Source organism: Panthera onca, chromosome B2, assembly GCF_046562875.1.
Source record: "Panthera onca isolate mPanOnc1 chromosome B2, mPanOnc1 haplotype 2, whole genome shotgun sequence".
Taxonomy (NCBI): Eukaryota; Metazoa; Chordata; class Mammalia; order Carnivora; family Felidae; genus Panthera; species Panthera onca.
The window spans coordinates 11,705,738-11,727,453 of record NC_138343.1 but is presented as its reverse complement, the minus strand read 5'-3'; the positions used below and the strand labels follow the sequence as shown (position 1 = coordinate 11,727,453).

Sequence of the window (21,716 nt, the reverse complement as noted above, 5' to 3'; positions counted from 1 at the left end):
ACAGAGACACTCAAATATTTCATAATCTAAAGATGATGAATGGAGTCCCTGAACAGAGATTGTAACAAATGGAACAGAGGCGTCTTGAATGATGTAAGGAAACTCTCCTAGAAACAAGTAAAGGGCCAAGCCTACTCCAGCAGATATAACACAGAATCCTCAAGACCCAAACGCGTTGTGGTTAAGCTGTTAAACCCCGAGGATGAAGAAAGAATTCTCCAGGTGTCAAACTAGAAAAAGCCAATTTTCTGCAAGAGAGAAAAAAACCAAGCTGGCTTCGGGTTTCTCCATTGCCACATTCAGTGCCATGCTATCTGAAAATGGAGGAAGAAAGTGACCCAAGGAGGTTATATTCAGCCAAGATTCTGTGAAAATATAAAGACAACAGGGAGACGTGTCCAGACTTGAAGAACAAAAAGCAACTTGGAGATCTTTTTTTGAAGAAAAGAATAGATAATTAGGTTCGGCCAGCAAAAAAATTATCAAGATAACCTAGATCCGGAGAATTCATGGTAAAATGACTGGTGAGAAACATAGGTGTGTTTACACATGGAACTGATCCTCAAGTCTGTGAATTAATGTTACAAATAGGATATGTATGTCACAACTAGAGCAAAAGAAAAATAAGTAAACACATAGGAAATATAGGGAGCCAGAGATAGAAAAAAAAGTAGGAACATACTTTATATTCTCATCTTTATCAGTAAGAAGTCAGTCAGTTATACCAGGTAATTTAAAATGCAAATACATAATTATTCCAATCTCTTAATATTTTATATATATATATATATATATATATATATATATATATACATACATACACATACCTTGGAATGATCATTTAGGACATATTAATTATAACAGTGCAGAAGCTTTTAAGTTTACCAATTCTTTCTCTTTCATGTCTAATGCTCAACCATAATCAAAATTTATACTTTTTTTCTTAAAAAATAGTACCTTGGGTATGGTCCCATCTTATAAAAGTCTGTGCATATAGATCTTAAAAGGTGATACAATGGTGTTCATCTGTTGTTAATAAGGATTATTTCTAGATCGTGAGGCATTTTATTAAACTTTAATATTTGTAATTATTTGCATTTAAAAATTATTCTAAGTCATACTTTGTCTTCTGAAAACAGTGCATTTTCTTAAAACCTAGAAACATTCTGCCAAAAATGGTCATTTGTAGGTGATACAAGTATTTTGAATTATTTTCTTCTTGGTATTCTTTTTTAAATTTTTTTTTTAAATTTTTAATGTTTATTTATTATTGAGAGATGGAGAGACACAGAATGTGAGCAGGGGAGGGGTAGAGAGAGGGGGAGACATAGAATCTGAAGCCGGCTCCAGGCTCTGAGCTGTCAGCACGGAGCCCGACGCGGGGCTCGAACCCTTGAACCGTGAGATCATGACCTGAGCTGAAGTCAGCCACTTACCCGACTGAACCACCCAGGACCCCTCCAAATATGTCTTAATGGTTAGTTGTAGAAGCCACTGGCTCATGGGGAACGTATATTTATGGGAATGACTTAAGGGACAAGTTTCTTTCCACTAGAAGGCATAGAACACACAGGTCTGGGCACCCCGTGAATGAGGACGGGAGAGATACCTTTTGAAAACGATGGTACTTTGGGACTCGGACATTTTTTAACAACTTTATTGGGATGTCATTGACACGTAATAATATTCACTCTTTCAGGGTGAACAGTTCAGTGGCTTTTACTGTACTCCCCAAGTTGTGAAACCATCAGCACTATGTGATTCCAGCATCACCCCCAAAAGAAACCTCCATTCCTCTCTCCCACAGCCCCGGGCAACTGCGAATGTCCTTTCTGTCTCTCTAGATTTGCTTATTCTGGACATTTCATATCAATGGAATCATACAAATGTGGTCTTTCTGACTGGCTTCCTTCGCTCAGCATGTTTTTAAGGTTCACCCACATTGTAGCATGTATCAGCATTTCATCTCTTTTTAATGCCGAGTAATGTCCATTGTACGGATATATCACATTTCGTTTAGCCATTCATCACTTGATGAACGTTCTGGTTGTTTCTACATCTTGGCTATCATGAAGAATGCTGCTGTGAACATTCATTAGCAAGTTTTTATGGGGACATATGTTTTCATTTTGGAGGTTTATACCTAGGGATGGAATTGCTGGATTATATGGTAACTGTGTGTTGAAGCTCAAACATCTAAACTTGCCTCTTTCTCTTTGTTCCCAGGCGGAAATGGTGCATAGTGCTTTCCAGGCCCAGCGGGCTTTCCTTCTGATGGCCTCTCAGTACCAACAACCCCAAGAGGTGAGAGTGTATTTCGAGAGGCAAGGCGGCCTAGGGAATGGTTAGTGTAAGACAGACAACAAGGAGGCAGCAGAACCATTTACTCTGAGAGACATCCCCAGAGTGAGAAGTGTAGCATATAGGTCTGTCTCTGGCGTGGAACATTTCTTCTGGCTTCATAATCTTTTCATGGCCAAATTCATACTATTACAATTGACATCACCAGGTTAAAAGGGCAATCTCTTTATGTCTTCTGTAGCCTCTTCTTTTTCTTTGATTGAAATGTAGTTGACACATACAATGTTATATTAGTTTCAGGTGTATAACATAGTGAATTGACAATTCTGCACATCACCCGGATAAATGTAGTTACCCTGTCTCACCGTGATCAGGGGTGCCTGGGTGGCTCAGTCGGTTAAGCGTCTGACTTCAGCTCAGGTCGTGATCTCATGGTTCGTGAGTTTTAGCCCCGCGTCAGGCTCTGTGCTGACAGCTCAGAGCCTGGAGCCTGCTTCGGATTCTGGGTCTCGCTCTCTCTCTGCCTCTCTCCAGCTTGCACTCTCTCTCTCTCTCTGTCTCTCTCTCTCTCTGTCTCTCTCTCTCTCAAAAATGAATAAACATTAAAAAAAACAAGATGTGATCAGGTAGATAACCAGATAGATAGATAGACAGACACACACCATAGAATATTAGCCATAGAAGAGGGCCTATTCTTTTTGCCAGTCTCACAACCGTTTTATTAACTAAGAAAGACTTTACCACTGATTTTTAGTTCGTATTTTGTGCTACTTTGTTATCAAACCTGTTCACATCTGTCATCATCTATAAATTGCCTGTATGAATTCGATTACCTTTGATTTCATAGTTGGCATAGATATAGGCTGTCAACGCTTCTGAAATGTATTGTGTAGGGATATAGTTAGGGAATGTCAGTGCAGTCTCTAACAACTTTTAACCTAACATCACATTGCTACATAAGGCCCAGAGTAAACTTTCATATAAAAATAATAGTGGATGTGGGGCGCCTGGGTGGCTCAGTTGGTTAATCATCCAACTTCTGCTCAGGTTATGATCTCACAGTTCGCAGGTTCCAGCCACGCTCAGGCTCTGTGCTGACAGCTCAGAGCCTGGAGCCTGCTTCAGATTCTGTGTCTTCCTCTCTCTCTGCCCCTTCCCCACTCATGCTTGCACTCTCTCGCGCTCTCTCTCAAAAATAAATAAATATTAAAAATTAAAAAAACATAATAGCGGATGTGAAGAGCAAAGTGATGGCTGGAAGGGCTCCTTCTCATTCCCCAGGCCATTTTGAATTTACCACATTCTAAACCCAGCACCGCCTCCCCACCCCGCCCAAACCACAGACATTGTCTCATGTAAATAACATCGCGCTCTCTACCAAGGATTCGTAATAACAATGTTCTGGCCATATTGATTGTGTAGTGAATGAAATTATTCATTAAAAATAGATCTACAGTCTTTCAGCATCTGACTTTGGCTCAGGTCGTGATCTCACGGTTTGTGAGTTCAAGTCCCACACCAGGTGAGCTCCAGCCCCGAATCGGGTGAGCCCCACTTCTCTGTCTCTATCTCTCCCCTCCTCCATCTATCTTTCTCCCTCTGCCCCTCCTGGAATTCTCTCTCTCTCTCTTTCTGCCCTTTGCTCATTGTGCCCTCTCTCAAAAAAAAAAAAAACAAAAAAACAAAAAACACAAAAAAACAAAAATAGATCTATGACCAGCATACATTGTTAAACAAGAAAAAAATAAGAATTGTTCTTTTCACTAAATATTCTGCATCAGAAGTTTGGTGACAACCATATAAATATAAAAGGGACACCTGGGTGGCTCAGTAGGTTGAGCATCCGACTCTTGATTACGGCTCATATCGTGATCCCAGGGTGGTAGGATCAAGCCCTGTCAGCGTCTCTCTCTCTCTCTCTCTCTCTCTCTCTCTCTCTCTGTCTTTCTCTCTCTCTCCCCCCATCTGCCCCTCCCTCATGCACACCCATGCTCTTTCTCTCACAAAATAAAAAAATTAAAAATATAGAAGATAATTGGATGGTCATTTTAATACAATAGCTTAAATTGAATAGCTCCCTTTGAACTCTAAAACAAACTCTTGAAATTGAAAAAGTTTTGCTGAGAATCCTGAGAAACTGGGACTTTGACTTTCAGGGGAGGAAGCTCTCAGCTCCATAAAGGGGCAAGACCCCCGACCCTCCCTGGAGAAGCGGTTCCCAGCCCCACCTGTGCAGTGGCATCACCCAGAACATTTTTTTTTTTAATACCAGCGCCTGGATCTCACTTCAAGAAGGTCTGGTTTAAGTGGTTCAAGGACTGGTCTTGGCCTTGAGCATTTTCTGGGCTTATCAGGTGATTTGAACTTGCAGCCAGAGTGGCCAGCCATCCCCACCGCCCCACCACGGATGGCCGTATCACTCCCCTCCTGTGAAATGGGGAGTTAGCGCACAGCCCTAGGCAGGCAGCTTTGTAAGGATGGAGATACTGTGTGTTCTGCTGTGGATGCATTTTCCTCCCTGGCCTCCTCGATCCCTGCTTTCCCACCCCCTCCTTTGCAAAAGGGAACAGTGAAACTAGAAGGTCACAGTGCGCTGCATTCTAGATGCGGCCTTAGCCCGGCTTTTCTGTGATTGAAGTAGGAGGAGAGGCCAGTTTGGTGCATCCCTGGGAGTCTCAGGTGCAGGGAAGAGCCATGACCTTCCTGGCTGGTGCCGCCTTCCCCCCAGTCCCTTTTCTAAACACAAGAGACCTCTCCATGGGCCTCGTGGGCCTTGCACGTAAAAGTCACCCATTAAATACTGCACAAAGTGAACAAGTTACGGAACAAGTTAAGGAATGAATGAGTGCTGTAGAACCGTGGCATCCCAAAGTGAGCTGCAGTCAGGGATGTGTATGGGTTAGCATGTGGCTGTGCAGACCATTGGGAATGACAGCTGGGGTTCCCGTTCTTACTCTACTGCATTCTTTTTTGTTATTATTATCATGTTTTTATTTATTTTTGAGACAAAGAGCTTGAGCAAGGAGGGGCAGAGAGAGAGAGGGAGACACAGTATCCGAAGCAGCCTCCAGGCTCTGAGCTGTCAGCACAGAGCCCGACGCGGGGCTCAAACCCACGAACCATGAGATCATGACCTGAGTCGAAGTTGGACACCCAACCGACTGAGCCACCCAGGCGCCCCTCTCTCGCATTCTTGGTAAAAGGGGGGAGGCCTGGATCTGTTCCAGGGGACTCCCTCCCAGGAAGTGTTTTCTGTAGCACTCATCACAGCACTTCAAGTGCCATAAGGCCCAGCAGGATCAAGGAGGCACAAGGCAAAGCAGTTGTTTGATGTCCCCTCCCTTTCTGTCCTCTGCTTCTTTACCCACAGCTTTGTCCTAGTACGTCCACCAGATAGAAAAGCAGATTTGAGAGGTCATCACCGTGGTAAAAAGAGTCCGCAGCCAGGCCTTGATTGTCCCCGTGTACCTTCTAGAAGATACAGTATAAAGAAAATGACCACGAAACAGGTGGTATTTTCTCATGGGGACAATGTGATAACCATCCCCTTCATTCAGGAGACTAGTAACTGTTATTTCAACTCACTGGTATGTGACAGAGGCTCCCAAACTTCGGTGTGTATGAGACTCATATCCAGGGTTGTTAAAACACTGGTTTCTGGGCCCCTTTTACAGTTTCTGAGTCAGTAGATCTTGGTTGAGGCCCAAGAATCTGCATTTCTGAAATAAAGTTCCTACATGGGGCACCTGGGTGGTTAAGCGTCTGACTCTTGATCTCTGATCAAGCCCTGTGTCGGGTTCTGCACTGACAGCTTGGAGCCTACTTGAGATTCTCTCTCTCTCCCTCTCTCCCTCTCTCCCTCTCTCCCTCTCCCTCTCCCTCTCCCTCTCCCTCTCCCTCTCCCTCTCCCTCTCCCTCTCCCTCTCCCTCTGCCGCACCCCCACTCAGGCCCTATCTCTCAAAAACAAACAAAAAACAAAAAAGGGTTTCCGTGTGATGGCGATACTGCTGGTCCAGGGACCGGCCACACTTACAAACCTGTGGAATGTGGATTGCACCCAGTTACACCTCTAGCTCAGATTTATTTCAGGTGCTTCAGACTCTCATTTCCAGTTGCCTCTAGGCCACTGATTCTCAAAACTTTAATCTTCACTTGAATCACCTGGAGGTACAGAGTCTGGTTCAGTAGGTCTGGGGCAGGGCCCGAGAGTCTGCATTTCTAGTCAGCTCCTGGTGACGCTAATGCTGTTGGTCTGTTGCTAATAAACTGTGTGCAGCATTAGATGTCGCCACCTAAAATCCCCACAAGCACAAAATCCCCTAGCAATCAATTGTCAACCCCCTGTGCTTTCCTCCTGACATTTCTGCATCGAAGCAGATGGTGTTATGCTGCCGTAACAAACATCTCCAACATCCTAGGGGCTCACAACAGCAGAGGTTTCTTTCGTGCCCACTACATGCCTATTACAAGGCAGCTTACTTCTTACTGAATGAGTTACTAAATAATAACTCCTGTATTTATTTCTTTAGAGTTGTAATAGAGCTCTAAGAGAAAAGGGTAGAGAATGAATCTTTAACAGGAGATTCAGGCATTGGGAAAGAAGATATTTTATGACAGGTGCACCTCCCAGGGGGTTGCCTTCCATCCCCGTTAATGAAGAAGACCACCTATGTTACAGAAGCATAGCACAAGGTCAGAGCTACATTAGGTCAGTTGTGGCCTGAGGCTTGTATAAGCTAGATGCACAAGACCAGGTAAGCATCCCGGCCAGCTGGAAGCTAGCAACATCCTAGAACACAGAAGAGCACTGATAAAATACAGGAACCCATAACAATGTAAGTTCAAAAGTATTCAGTCAACAAACATATTTTTTTGAAGTGCATACCCGTGGGCCAGGCACCATAAAGATACCCATGTGATGGGGCAGGGCTTGGAGACAGGCAGATACAGATTATTCAGTGCGAAGCGACCTCAGAGATCATCTCTTGCAACACTTTCAGTTTAAAGGGGATCCAGGAGAGGTTCAGAGAGAGGGTAACAGGTTTGCTCATTAGTCCCTAAGCTGATAAATTACCCACAGATAACTCAGGTCCCCAGAAATCTCAGCCACCATGCTTCCCAGCACAGCTGTCTCCAATGCTCTACACTGGGGCCTTAAGCCAGAGTTCTGGCCTTCAAAGAGACTAAATTTAGTAGGGGGTGACCATCGACAAGTATTTTATATTTCTCAATTGTAAGCAAACTGCCAATCAAGCAAGGTAAACCATTAGTGTTACCAAAATCTAGAGAAGAAGGATCTCATAGACAAAGGTGATCAGGAAAGGCATCACAGAGGGAATAAAACAATAATACAAGAACAATAATACAACTCTTTCTAGTATAATAGTAGTATTACAGCCATATTAATATTAATAATGTGGTGAATTGAGTTAGCACAAACCCGAAAAATATTTTCAGGGTTAAAGATGTTTGGGGAAATCCCATATTCTGTTCAGTAAAGAAATATGTTAAATGTTATTAAACCCACATTTTTCCCAAACTAAATTGACCGTGGAGGCTCTTTTTTTTTTTTTTTTTAATGTTTATTTATTTTTGAGAGAGCACGAGTGGGGGAGAGGCAGAGAGAGAGGGGGAGGGAGGATCTGAAACGGGCTCTGCACTGACAGCCCGTTGTGGGGCTCAAATCCATAAACTGAGATCATGACCTGAGCCGAAGTCAGATGCTTAACTGCCTGAGCTACCCAGGCGCCCTGACCGTGGAGGCTTTTTGAAGAGGGACATGTATTCATGTCCTGCAGAAGGCTGACACACCAGGTTGGAAAATGCAGACGTGCACATTTCTTTTAGGCTGTTCGAGATGCTTGATGGTTGTTGCTTTATGTGGATTGTAACTATCAGGAGGCTGTGGTATGCAGAATTCCAAGATGGCCCTAAGATCCCCACTGTCTGAAGGGCACTCCCAGTATAATCTCCTCCTCTAGAATGTAGGTGGCATCTGTGAAGATGTGGGGTAGCATTACTTTGATTAAGTTATGAGCAGGGAGATGGGGTATCACTCCTGCGATTGTTATGTCACCCAAGACCGTCCTGGTGGCTGGAGAGAGACTCTCCTGCTGGCTCTAAAGCCTGAGCTACCGAGTTGTCAGAGGGGCAGCCTCTAGATGCTGAGAGGGACCCCTGCCAATGGCCAGCAGTGAAACAGGGATCAATCTCTCCAACAACCCATGTGAGCCCTGGAGGGGACCCCAAGCTGAAGATGGAACACTGCTGACACCTTGATTCAGCCCTGACACCCTGATCAGAGAATCTGGCTTGACCTTGCCTAGATTTCTGACCTGAAGACACTGTGAGGTGATACACGGATGTGGTTTTAAGCCACTGACTTTGTAGTAATTTGTTATGCAGCCATAGAAAACTAATAGAGATTGCCTCCATTCCCTTCTTCTTGCCAGACTTTAAAATAATTAATCAGGTTCTTAAATAAGACTGTGAGCCACAAACCAAAGCATGATGCCTCCCTACCGTTTGCTTTCTCTTCCCTACCTGCACCCTAATCCATCCACACTCACCCCTCCTTCTGTCTGGGAGAAGCAGGGTAAGAGGTGTGTCTGCAGCCCCGGTTGACAATGACAACATCCATTTTCAAACCTTCCTCTCTTACTTTGGAGTAAAAAACGGGTTTCTTATATTCTCCGACATGAAGGCTTCCAAAACTTTCTTCAACTGTTGACCCATAAAAAAAGTATATCTTGTTTCACCACCCAGTTCCACAAAACCACAGTCGCGCTTACCAGGTATACCACATTCTCATATTTTTCTTCTAGTCCCTTCTGTGGACCTACTGAACTGATTTCATGAAGGACTAATGTGACGGCTCATCACATCTCGCACTTTGAAAGCCTTCCTCTCATTGACCTATTCCAACACTCATGATACAGAACAAGTTCTAAAACATGGGCAGAACATCTCATGCTTTTCTTCTCTCTCCTTGTTGTAATTTACAAAAATAATCTTTAGGCGGAAGAATGGCCTAGTCCTTACAGTATTTTTGTCTAGGAATTTGAGTGACAATTTATCAAGCCTGGCTTTTTCCCAGTTGAGGAAAGGATTCTCACATGGAAAATGACCAAGCCCCCGTTCCGTAAGTGCAGAATTTTTCAAGGCAACTTGGAACGCTCAACTATGCGTTTATTTTTACAACAGGCGGTTACAGGGAAAATGAGTTATTTCTAACCCATCAGCATGAAAAATGAAGTTCAGTGACATGTTAATGACCTGGGCACCGGACCTAGGCTTGGGCCCTGTTCCCTTTGGAACCCCTCTCACCATGCAGAGTCCTTTTCACAGATACTGCGTACAAGAAGAGCCACCCTGCACATCATTTATAGGAGTTTCATGTCAGAATACAACTGTAGGGGCGCCTGGGTGGCTAGTCCGTTAAGCATCTGACTCTGGATTTCAGGTCAGGTCATGATCTCACAGTTCATGAGTTCGAGCCCCACATCAGGCTCTGCGCTGATAATGCAGAGTCTGCTTGGGATTCTCTCTCTCCCTCTCTCTCTGCCCCTCCCCTGCTCTCGCTCGCTGTCTCTCAAAAATAAACATTAAAAAAAGTAAAATAAAATGTAGGAAATGTTCGCTTGAATAGGGAGAGGTGAAACACGTGTTTTTTGGCATTGAAATATCTCACATCACCTGGGAGAGATGTGAAACCTGATCTTTAATCATCCACCCTAGGAGACCCCAAAACTCTGCCCTGTGCTGAAAATGTAATCTCCAGTAGACCAGTGCTCCTGAAGCCAGGTATGGGCATCACCCCCAAGGAAGGCTGTCGCCACGGGGTTCCCAAGAGGTTTCCCTCCAGGGCCCACTACCTCTAGCCCCAGTTAATTTGCAGGAGCAGAGAGGAAGCTTCAGCATGGTGAATTGCACCTGCCGTGGGCAATTACAGTAGGCATTCTTGTTCCCCCCCCACATATACTTTCCATATCTTCTCCAACATTTCTCATGCTGCCAAGACCTGACAGTGAAATGAAGTGTGTGTGTGCGTGTGTGTGCGTGTGCGTGCACGTGTGCGCATACACATGTGCACATGTATGTGTGTGTGTTCAAATAGAATTCATGTGCACCAGTACATGGAGAAAAAATATTAATCCTAAGTTCCAAGTTCAGGGAAGATGATTTATGGTCACTGACTGCCACCGTGGATTTTATTCTATTGAAAAGACCAGGAAGTCTGGGTTTTTTGTTCTTCCAGAAGAGAGAGAGAGAGAAAAGTTTCTTCTACTCGCTCTTCTTTTCTGTCTCTATCTGGACTTGCATTTTAAAAGGAAATAGTACCGTCCTGTGTATTGAGCAGGACTCTAAAACTGATTGTCCTTTCATTGCTCACATAGTCTGGAAATTAGAAGAGGAGGGAGATGAGAGGCGGCCATCCCTCCCATCTATGAGTGAATGCACATGCTCCTGCACAGTGGTCTCCTCAAAGTACCCATTTAACAGATTTTGCATGGAGCATTAGAGTTTATTAATAATTTGTTCATCTTAAACTAAACAAGAAAGCTTAATGGCAGTAACCTTAGGACTTTACATAATTGCTTGGTGCATGATAGATCGAGATTACTACTAGGCACAAATATACTTGAGACTTTTATAAAACATCCTAATTTGTGAGGGTCATCAGGAATAGAAACTTTGGACTTGGATCTACTCATTGGCTCTGCAAATCCAAATGCAAGAAAAACAAATTTATCAGAGTCTCCTTAAATTGGAGAATCTTCTCTCTTTTTCTGAGTGACCACTGGCAAATTAATCTGGTAAAGTCCCCAGTACATTTACAGAGAGCCATTCCAACCAAACCAACTCGTGTAAGTTGCCTGCCTGGGGAAAGACAGTTAAACTCAGCCCGTGTTTCCTTATCTTTAAAATGGGAGGGTCACCTGGCTGGTTCAGTCAGGAGAGCATGTGACTCTCGATCTGGGGGCCATGAGTTTGAGCCCCACATTGGGTGTGGAACCTACTTAAAAAACAACAACAAAAAATAAAGTGGGGATAATAGTTCCTACCTCAGAGAGCTAATGTGAGGATTAAATGAGAAAAAGCATGGGAGTGTCAGGTGACTGAATAGAAGAATTCAGCGTTAGGGGCGTCCAACTGCTTTAGGAAATAGTCCCCAGATCTCAGAGGCGTACCATAGTAGACATTTTCTCCTTGCTCAGTAAGGTCTGCTCTGGTGGGTTTGGCTGACAGTCAAGGTCATTCAGGGAACCAGGCTTTTTTCATCTTGTCCCACCTCCTCTACATCCTCAGCCATTGAATTGGGAACGAGAAGGCTGGATCATTCCCAGGAAGGTTTGATGGGCCAGGCCTGGAAGTGGCATATATCACCTCCACCTTCATTCAGTTCTGCGGCCATTCCTAGTTGCAAGGGATGCTGGGAAATGTCATCAACCTGTATGCTGGGAAGAACGTATCCTCAGGTGTGGTGAACGTCTAGCCAGTCTGTGTGGGTAACTTGGTTTGGCTAACGTGAGGTCTGTCTCATGAGAAAATATTGTCTTTCTAAACACTCCTTTGGGTTTTTCCAAATTAATCCCCCAGGAACCATCCAGAGAAAGACAAGAAAACCTTCAGATCCAACAGCTGAATTTGTTTTTATTTTATCTGGATATATATAGAGAGAGAGATACAGACATAGATACACGTATACAAATATCTTAAAGGTTTTTTTTTTTTTTATGTTTATTTTTGAGAGAGAGACGGACCATGAGCAGGGGAGGGGCAGAGAGAGAGGGAGACACAGAATCCAAGGAAGGCTCCAGGCTCTGAGCTGTCAGCACAGAGCCCAACTCGGTGCTCAAACTCATCAACTGTGAGATCATGACTTGAGCTGAAGTCGGACGCTCAACCGACTGAGCCGCCCAGGCGCCCCTTAAACGTTTTTTGTTTTTTTTTTTAACTAGAATGATTTAATCCTGGTTGCTTCTGTTGTGTTTTACCATAATAACTACATGGTGTAGAGTTATTGTCCAATATTTTAAAATGCCAGACAAAACCGTTTTGTGACTTTGATCTCAGAGCATGCCTTGGGTAATTTAGGTAGTGCGGGTGGCAGGTCTGGAAATTGTAAAGGAAAAGCAAACAAAGCCAAACTCCCAAGTGTTGCCTAAGTCCATGCCCAGAAAATGTCACCGCGTCGCTGGGGTTGCTGAATTTTCTTGAGAGATTTGGCCATGATTAGCACTGCTAAGTTCTCTTGTGAGGGGGCATATGACAGATAACATAATGCAATAAAAGAATTCTGGCCCTAATGTAAAATGAATGCCTGCTTTAAAGTATTTTTTTAAAAAGTGTTTTTTTTTTCCCTGAGGACGTTTAGAAATCAAGACATCAAGAAAATATTCTGCTAAGTAACTATTGTGAATATGTGCCAAGCAAGTATTTTAAGTGGATTTTTTAAATATGTGATTCCACATTTATCCTGAAAAAAAGAGAAGAGAAATAAAAGATAAAAAGTTTGTATCCTTTGTATCATAGTTATGTTTTCGTTTAGTACTGGTGTTTCCCGGCGATCTGGAGGAGTAGCCCATTAGCATCGAACCAGCGGCCCACTTTATAGCCTTTTCCGAATTAACTCTGTATTCACACTTCATAAATATGCACAAGTTTCTGCTCTTACTGATATTACTAAATGGACTGGTTCTGCCTAAACTACTGACACAAAGGCAACCAAAGGCAATACATATATGCTTTTAATTTCGGGAGAAGCGTACATAGACTTAGGCCCAACTAAAACCTGTGCTCAAGAACAGTCTGTGAAGAGCGGGTAAGACTGATTGCTTCCTGATACCTGCAGGATTGCCCGTGTGTAACCAGCAGCCTTCTGAGTAGATCCGTGCGGTGTAGGTGGAGAAGTGGGGGCCGAAAGAAGCCTTTGCTTTCCGTGTGCGCCTTTCCATGGCAAGAAAATTACCCTGGAAATTACCCCCTGGCTAGGGTGGGAAGGCTGGAGAATAATGCTGGTTCACGAAAAATAAAGCACCAGGGAAGGAAGGAGAGGAAGAAGATTGTGTGATACCATCAGGGTCTGCTTGAGTTGACAGCCTGAAGCTACCCAGTCAGTGCTGAATGCCAACAGGAAAGCTAATCATTAGTTTATCAGGATGCAGAGAGGAAGATAATCAGAAAGGAGGGTAATTCTGTCATTCTTCTGCCCAGACTGTTTGTTTTAGGAACATAAAGCTGTCAAAGGGCCTGTGAGCTGTGACCGTGGGTTAGTAGCTTTAAAGGTATTTAGCAACCCAGGACTTTGGAGGCAGAAAGGATTTGCTAAGATCCTGTCCTGTTGGCCATCACTCGTGGTGACTTTTTTTTTTTAATCTGATAAGGCACATTAGCTCATCTCTCTTTGTGTAAGACTTGAATTAGATAATGAATGACTGCCCAAAGGAAGTGAGGTAGTTTTCACACACAAGGGATTTGGGGGATTATCCGAGGGGTAAAGGTTAATAAAGAAGGATAACGTCCTTTGTTTTATCAACTATTTCATACGAAGTTTGTTCCATTCCAGACTGCCTTGAAGGCAAATTCTCCGCAAAGGCTAGAATATGACCAGGGAATTTTTCGTTCTCCATTTACTCAAACATTAGGATCACTTTGCATCTTTAATAAAATAGTTACTGACTGTTTATCATTCTCCATTGCGAAGCTAAATATTTGGTTGCTAGTCACCATAAAGCCACCGCAAAAAATAAAAAAAATAAAAAAGATTGGAAAGGCCGCAAGTTTTTCTTGTAGGACCTGAGTCAGAAATTAATTTAAAGACAGGCAGTGGAGTCATTCCACAAATCTTTTTTAAAAGCCACACGTGTGTCGGCCGTCACATTTACCATTTGCTTGCGGTTTCGGTAGCCTTAACTCGGGCCCTGTTTGCAGGACATAGATTCTGTCCATCTGTACAAAGCCGTACGTGTGAACACAGCAGACCGGGAGAAGGTAACTGCAGCTGGCATTCTAGCCTAGATCCGCCGGCATAAATTACTTAGCAGAGGGCATGGTCCGTTACTTTTTATGGTCATGTTCTATATTTGTATGTGCTGGGGGACGGATCACATGACAGAAACCATCATTTGATATTAGTGTTTATGTGCACCGACCAGGGAGGGCTAGATTTAAGCCTCGCCGTGCAGGACTTTTAATTTGTATAGTTAGCTCTTAATTGAAAATGCAGACACTTCCCTAAGTACCCTCACCACAGATAATCCAGAATAAAATGTCCGAGAAAACAAGCTACTTACTGCACACGCTGATTGAAATGTGCTGTGCCCTCCAGAGATTGTAAAACGTAAATTTTGAGCAGGAGCGAGTCAACCCTGCCAGAATAATAGACCCAAATTCACCGCTTTACAGCCTCTCTCACCTCCTAACTTGAGCAAGAGAGGCAGCTTCTTTTCCCAATCTTGGAGAGAAGAAAACACACACAAGCTTTTTTCCTTACCTTCCCCACATTGTTTCCCCCACTGCAGCTTAATATTTATTTAGGTTTCCAGTGGCAAATACCTAGAGAATATGCTTCTCCTTTGATGATTACTTCTTTTCATAAATGAAACAAGAACAAAATGTTCTTGTCAGATTTTGGCAGATCAGCTGCTTCGAGGACTAGTGTTTTCTTTCTTTCTTTTTTTTTTTTTTTAAATGTCTATTTATTTTAAGAGGGAAAGAGAGCACAAGCAAGGGAGGGGCAGAGAAAGAGAAAATCCCAAGCAGGTTCCGCACTGTCAGCACAGAGCCCTGTGCAGGGGCTCGAACTCAGGAATCGTGAGATCATGACCTGAACCAAAATCAAGAGTCAGACGCTTAGCCGACTGATCCACCCAGGGGCCCCATATCTGGAATCACTTCTTAGATAAATTGGCCTGAGGTTGTTTCAGGTCTCCACTGGGGCCTGTTCATCTTCTGTACTCTAGCCCTCTTTAATTCTTATTTCTTCAGGCTTTTTTTTTTTAACCCAACATTTACCGGATGCCAGCTACAGAGCTGTCCTAACATTTGGCACTTCTGTACGTGTCATTATCTCATTTGTGTGCGAACGCACTTTGGAAAACTATGGTGTGGGTGCTGTTCTTTGTCACGATTCATGTATTCCTGTACTTTGCCCCGGTCTTAGCTGTTACCACACTCCTGCCCCTACCATGGCCACCCTTTCAGCTTTCCTGCCCACTCTCCTCTCCTCTATTAAGGAGCCTATTAACTGTGCCTTCTGATGGTGTCTTCATAGCCTTGAACTTTCTGAGCGCCTATTGAGTAGTTTCTGTCAATGCACAGATAACTTGTTTATGTGTCGTTTCAGAAACATGCCCGTTATTTTTTTAGACATATTTTCCATCCCTCTCCCCAACAAGATTCTAAGAGCTTCAGAGATCATTCGAGTTGATGCTTTTATGACGCAGTATGGTCCTAACTATTTTATTTCATGTCAAGTTTGCTAAGAAGGGAGCCTCAGGCTCCTGATCACTTTTGGTTTGAAGAATAAAAGCTTGGTTAATGGATTACAGTGGCACAAGAGGGAACAGAGTGGAATGATACTTTTATTTAGTGATACTGGTGTCATTTACCTAAAAAAAAAAAAAAAAAGAAAAGAGATAGATATTTGGAGGTCAGTTTGGTATGGATTGCGATATCAGTTGAGGGTATAACTGGTAAAATGTAAGTCATGGATCAACCAAGTAGAATTAGCCGTGAGAAAGTATTCCTAACGGGAATGTGGGAAAGGTAAGTTAGAGGAAAAACAGGTGATTAGGTGTTGGAAAGGCATTTTATTTCAAAGGTACCATTTCCTTTATGTACCCTTTTACAAAAGGAGTGCCTTTGAGGCCTACCACAGAATGGTTCATATTTGGGGGCGTGGAGCATTTAATGACAAGAAGGGATCACAACCAGATTTGGGTGACAGATGTAGTTCAGGCATTCAATGCTTATAGAATATAGGTTCTGGGAAGAATGTGCTGATTAAATTCACATGGGTGATGGAGATCCAGCTGGCCTGATATTTAAATGCTGTTGAAAACTTTTCCAATTAGATGGATTCTTTCCTGGGCAGAGTTTTCACATAATGGTGGAAAACGATCCTTTCTTGAGGCTGTGAAATTGTCGTGAATGTCCACTGTCAACCCTCTGAAGCTGGTAATTATGCCTTTAGAACCACAGACGCTGTAGTGCAAACTTCTGGCTTTATCCCATCTCTGCCTGGATGGATTCTCCACATAGAATAATGGGTAGCACATCACACAAATTGGATTTAAGTCATTCAAACAACAGGAACCCCACCATTCTCTTTGGCTGGGTATCCTATAGCTGAATGTATACAGGATTCCTCTTGGGAAGTCAGAAGTTGGATTATAAGTCCTGTCATGCGGGCATAAACATACTGCTCACTTGTAATAACAAGTCCTTAATGAATTCTAACCGCATATGTAGCTCGTAAAACGCCCATATCCTACCTTACCTATCTGAAACTGACAGTGGCCACGGGAGATATTTATCACTATAATTTTAATTGACTTTGTAGAATTTGAAGGGTCTTTTTTGGTAGACATATGCTGGATGACCCATGTCTTTAAAATACTTTTTGTGGGAAAGTGAGAGCTCTTGCCTTTCCTTGGCGTCTCTTGACAGCATTTCTCTGGCCTGGATGGAGACATTCAGAGTCATTCAGTAGTTCTCAGTACTGTCCTTGAGACTGAAGTATTCTTTTCAAAAATAGCCACCAAAGAATCAGAGCCTTCAGAGACCTTACCAAGAAGTGCATTTGGGACGGTTCTTTTGGCTTTAGTTTGCTCAGTCAACTTTTCGTTGTTCTTCCATCTTACAAGATTTCAGGGAGGAGTCCAAGAGGAGCAGTGGGAGGGATATGAAGAAAGAGGGTGGAGAAGGACAATCACATCCCTATGGTTTTATCAGTGAGAAGCAGGGGCGAGGGGGAGGGAGCTGTGAGCCGAGCGTGAGACCATACACCTTAGAACTTTCTAGCACGTGACTCCTCTGAGCCGCTTTGCTCTCATTTTGTTCTCATTTTAACTTCTTTTGACTTGTCTTTAGTATCTTTGAATCCGGTCACCCCACACTTAATGGTTTTCCCTATACTGATTGAGTCTTTATGCTCTTACATTGTCCATGGCACCAAATCAATTTGATTGTTGACGTAGGTAGAGAGTAATCACATAAATTACCACCAGTAAGTACCAGGAAGGGACTCAGATGGTAGAATGTGATTATCCAGTACTTGTGAGCCATGACTGCCCAGCCTGTGCCCAGCACCCATTGTAGGTGCTCAAGAAACAGAGTGAGTAAACCATCCAAAACCAACCGGACCCCAGATATTCTGGATGATGAAAACCGTCTCCCAAGATCACCCATTAAATGACTCTCTTGGAACCTCCTCTTGTCTCTGTGTTTGTGGAAACAGTACATAGAAAGTCAACCCTATCACTTTTTACAGTATGAGAATTTCAGGGAGTCCAGAAGAGGAGATTTTTCTTTCCATATTTATGGAGTGCATGTTTTCTAGCAGAAAGGAGATTCACACTCAACAAGACCATCATGGAAGGGCTTAAGCATGATTATCCCTGGTCTATGGATTGGTTATGAACAAATACTCTTATTCTCATGTGGATAAGGGATAAAACACAAAAATATATTTGTCTGGTATCCTTCCAATAAGAGCAAAAAAGTGGAAAACCAAGGTTTTCCAATTCTTTTTTTTAATTTTTATTTAATTTAGTTTTTTAATTTACATCCAAGTTAAGTAGCATATAATGCAACAGTGATTTCAGGAGTCGATTCCTTAATGCCTCTTACCCATTCAGTCCATCCCCCCTCCCATAACTGCTCCAGTAACCCTCTGTTTGTTCTCCATATTTATGAGTCTCTTATGTTTTGTCCCCCTCCCTGTTTTTATATTGTTTTTGTTTCCCTTCCCTTATGTTCATCTTTTTTGTCTCTTAAAGTCCTCATATGAGTGAAGTCATATGATATTTGTCTTTCTCTGATGGACTAATTTCGCTTAGCATAATACCCTCTAGTTCCATCCACGTAGTTGCAAATGGCAAGATTTTATTCTTTTTGATTGCTGAGTAATACTCCATTGTGTGTGTGTGTGTGTGTGTATACATACCACATCTTCTTTATCCATTCATCCATCAATGGACATTTGGGCTCTTTCCATACTTTGGCTATTGTTGATACTGGTGCTATAAACATTGGGGTGCATGTGCTCCTTTGAAACAGCACACCTGTATCTCTTGGATAAATGCCTAGTCGTGCAATTGCTGAGTTGTAGGGTAGTTCTATTTTTAATTTTTTGAGGAACCTCTATACTCTTTACCAGAGTGGCTGCACCAGTTTGCATTCCCATCAGCAGTGCAAAAGAGATCCTCTCTCTCTGCATCCTTGCCAACATCTGTTGTTACCTGAGTTGTTAATGTTAGCCATTCTGACAGGTGTGAAGTGGTATCTCATTGTGGTTTTGATTTGTATTTCCCTGATGAGGAATGACGTTAAGCGTTTTTTCATGTATTGGTTGGCCATGTGGATGTCTTCTTAGGAGAAGTGTCTATTCATGTCTTTTGCCATTTCTTCACTGGATTGTTTGTTTTTTTGGGTGTTGAGTTTGGTAAGTTCTTTATGGATTTTGGATACTAACCTTCTATTTGATATGTCGTTTGCAAATATCCTCTCCCATTCTGTCAGTTGACTTTTAGTTTTGCTGATTGTTTCCTTTGCTGTACAGAAGCTTTTTATTTTGATGAGGTCCCAATAGTTTATTTTTGCTTTTGTTTCCCTTGACTCCAGAGACGTGTTGAGTAAGAAGTTGCTGCGGCCAAGGTCAAAGAGATTTTTCCCTGCTTTCTCCTCGAGGTTTTTGATAGCTGCCTGTCTTACATTTAGGTCTTTCAAGCATTTTGAGTTTATTTTTGTGTATAGTGTGAGAAAGTGGTCCAGGTTCATTTTTCTGCATGTCGCTGTCATTTTCTCAGCACCACTTGCTGAAGAGACTGTCTTTATTCCACTGAATATTCTTTCCTGCTTTGTCAGAGATTAGTTGGCCATATGTTTGTGGGCCCATTTCTGGGTTCTCTATTCTGTTCCATTGATCTGAGTGTCTGTTCTTGTGCCAGTACCGTACTGTCTTGATGATTACAGCTTGAAGTCCGGAATTGTGATGCCTCCTACTTTGGTTTTCTTTTTCAAGATTCCTTTGGCTAACAGGGTCTTTTCTGGTTCCATACAAATTTCAGGATTGTTCTTTTCTAGCTCTGTGAAGAATGCTGGTGTTTTTGATAGGTATTGCACTGAATATGTAGATTGCTTAGGGTGTAGTATCGACATTTTAACAACATTTGTTCTTCCTATCCAGGAGCATGGAATATTTTTCCATTTTTTTGTGTCTTCTTCAGTTTCTTTCATAAGCTTTCTATAGTTTTCAGTATAGATTTTTCACCTCTTTGGTTAGATTTATTCATAGATATTTTATGGTTTTTTTGGTGCAATTGTAGATGAGACCAATTCCTTGATTTCTCTTTCAGTTGCTTCATTGTTGGTGTGTAGGAATGCAGCCAATTTCTGTGTATTGATTTTATATCCTGCCACTTTGCTGAATTCATGGATCAGTTCTAGCAGTTTTTTGGTGGAATCTTAGGTTTTCATATAGAGTATTATGTCATCTGCAAAGAGTGAAAGTTTGACCTCCCATTGGCTGATTTTGATGCCTTTTATTTCTTTGTATTGTCTGATTGCTGAGGCTAAGACTTCCAATACTATGTTGAATAACAGTGGTAAGAGTGGACATCCCTGTCTTGTTCCTGATCTTAGGGGGAAAGCTCTCAATTTTTCCCCCACTAAGGATGATATTAGCGTTGGGTCTTTCATATGTGGTTTTTATTATCTTGAGGTATGATCCTTCTATCCCTACTTTCTTAAGGGTTTTTATCAAGAAAGGATGCTGTATTTTGTCAAATGCTTTCTCTGGATCTATTGAGAGGATCATGTGGTTCTTGCCCTTTCTTTCATTTATGTGATTAATCACATTGCTTTGTGGGTATTGAAACAGCCCTGCATTCCAGGTATAAATCCCACTTGTCGTGGTGAATAATTTTTTTAATGTATTGTTGGATCTGGTTGGCTGATATCATGTTGAGAATTTTTGCATCCATGTTCATCAGAGAAATTGGTCTATAGTTCTCCTTTTTAGCGGGGTCTTTGTCTGGATTTGGAATCAAGGTAATGCTGGCTTCATAGAAAGAGATTGAAAGTTTTCCTTCCGTTTCTATTTTTTGGAACAGCTTCAAGAGAATAGATGCTAACTCTTCCTTAAATGTTTGGTAGAATTCCCCTGGAAAGCCATCTGGCCCTGGACTCTTGTTTTTTGGGAGATTTTTGATTACTGATTCGATTTCCTTCCTGATTCTGGGTCTGTTCAGATTTTCTGTTTCTTCCTATCTGTTTTGGTAGTGTATATGTTTCTAGGAATTTGTCCATTTCTTCCAGATTGCCCATTTTATTGGTGTATAATTGCTCATAATATTCTTATTGTTGTTTTTATTTCTGCTGTGTTGGTTGTGATCTCTCCTCTTTCATTCTTGATTGTATTTATCTGGGTCCTTTCCTTTTTCTTTTTGATCAAACTGGCTAGTGGTTTATCAATTTTGTTAAGTCTTTCAAAGAACCAGCTTCTGGTTTCATTAATCTGTTCTATTGGTTTTTTGATTTCTATACCATTGATTTCTGCTCTAATCTTTTATTTCCTGTCTTCTTCTGGTTTGGGGTTTTATTTGCTGTTCTTTTTCCAGCTCTTTAAGGTGTAAGGTTAGGTTGTGTATCCGAGACCTTCCTTCTTTAGGAAGGCCTGGATTACCATATACTTCCCTCTTATGACCGCCTTTGCTGCGTCCCAGAGGTTTGGGGCTGTGGTGTTAGCATTTTCATTGGCTTCCATGTACTTTTTAATTTCCTCTTTACCTTCTTGGTTAGCCCATTCATTCTTTAGTAGGATGGTCTTTAGTCTCCAAGTATTTGTTATCTTTGCACAATTTTTCTTGTGGTTGATTTCAAGGTTCACAGCGTTGTGGTCTGAAAATATGCACAGTATGATCTCGATCTTTTTGTACTTGTTGAGGGCTGATTTGTATCCCAGTATGTGATCTATTCTGGAGAACGTTTCATGTGCACTGGAGAAGAATGTATATTCCACTGCTTTTGGATGAAATGTTCTGAATATATCTGTTAAGTCCATCTGGTCCAGTGTGTCATTCAAAGCCATTGTTTCCTTGTTGATTTTCTGTTTAGATAATCTGTCCAAAGTGGGGTGTTGAAGTCCCCTACTATTATGGTATTATTATCAATGAGTTTCTTTATGTTT

The 21,716-nt window shown here is 42.2% G+C and overlaps 1 protein-coding gene across 4 annotated transcripts in view; it reads left to right on the top strand.

The window, feature by feature from the left end:
- CAP2 (cyclase associated actin cytoskeleton regulatory protein 2) overlaps positions 1-21,716 on the top strand; it is a 157,628-nt gene that overhangs the window by 58,499 nt on the left and 77,413 nt on the right. For 3 of the 4 annotated variants that reach the window (XM_060614737.3, XM_060614738.3, XM_081795698.1), the window contains exon 4: positions 2,227-2,304. The exons of the other annotated variant lie outside the window; for it this stretch is intronic. In XM_060614737.3, coding sequence (XP_060470720.3) covers positions 2,227-2,304 — 78 coding nt within the window. The remainder of the gene's footprint in view (positions 1-2,226; positions 2,305-21,716) is intronic. 4 annotated transcript variants of the gene reach the window in all.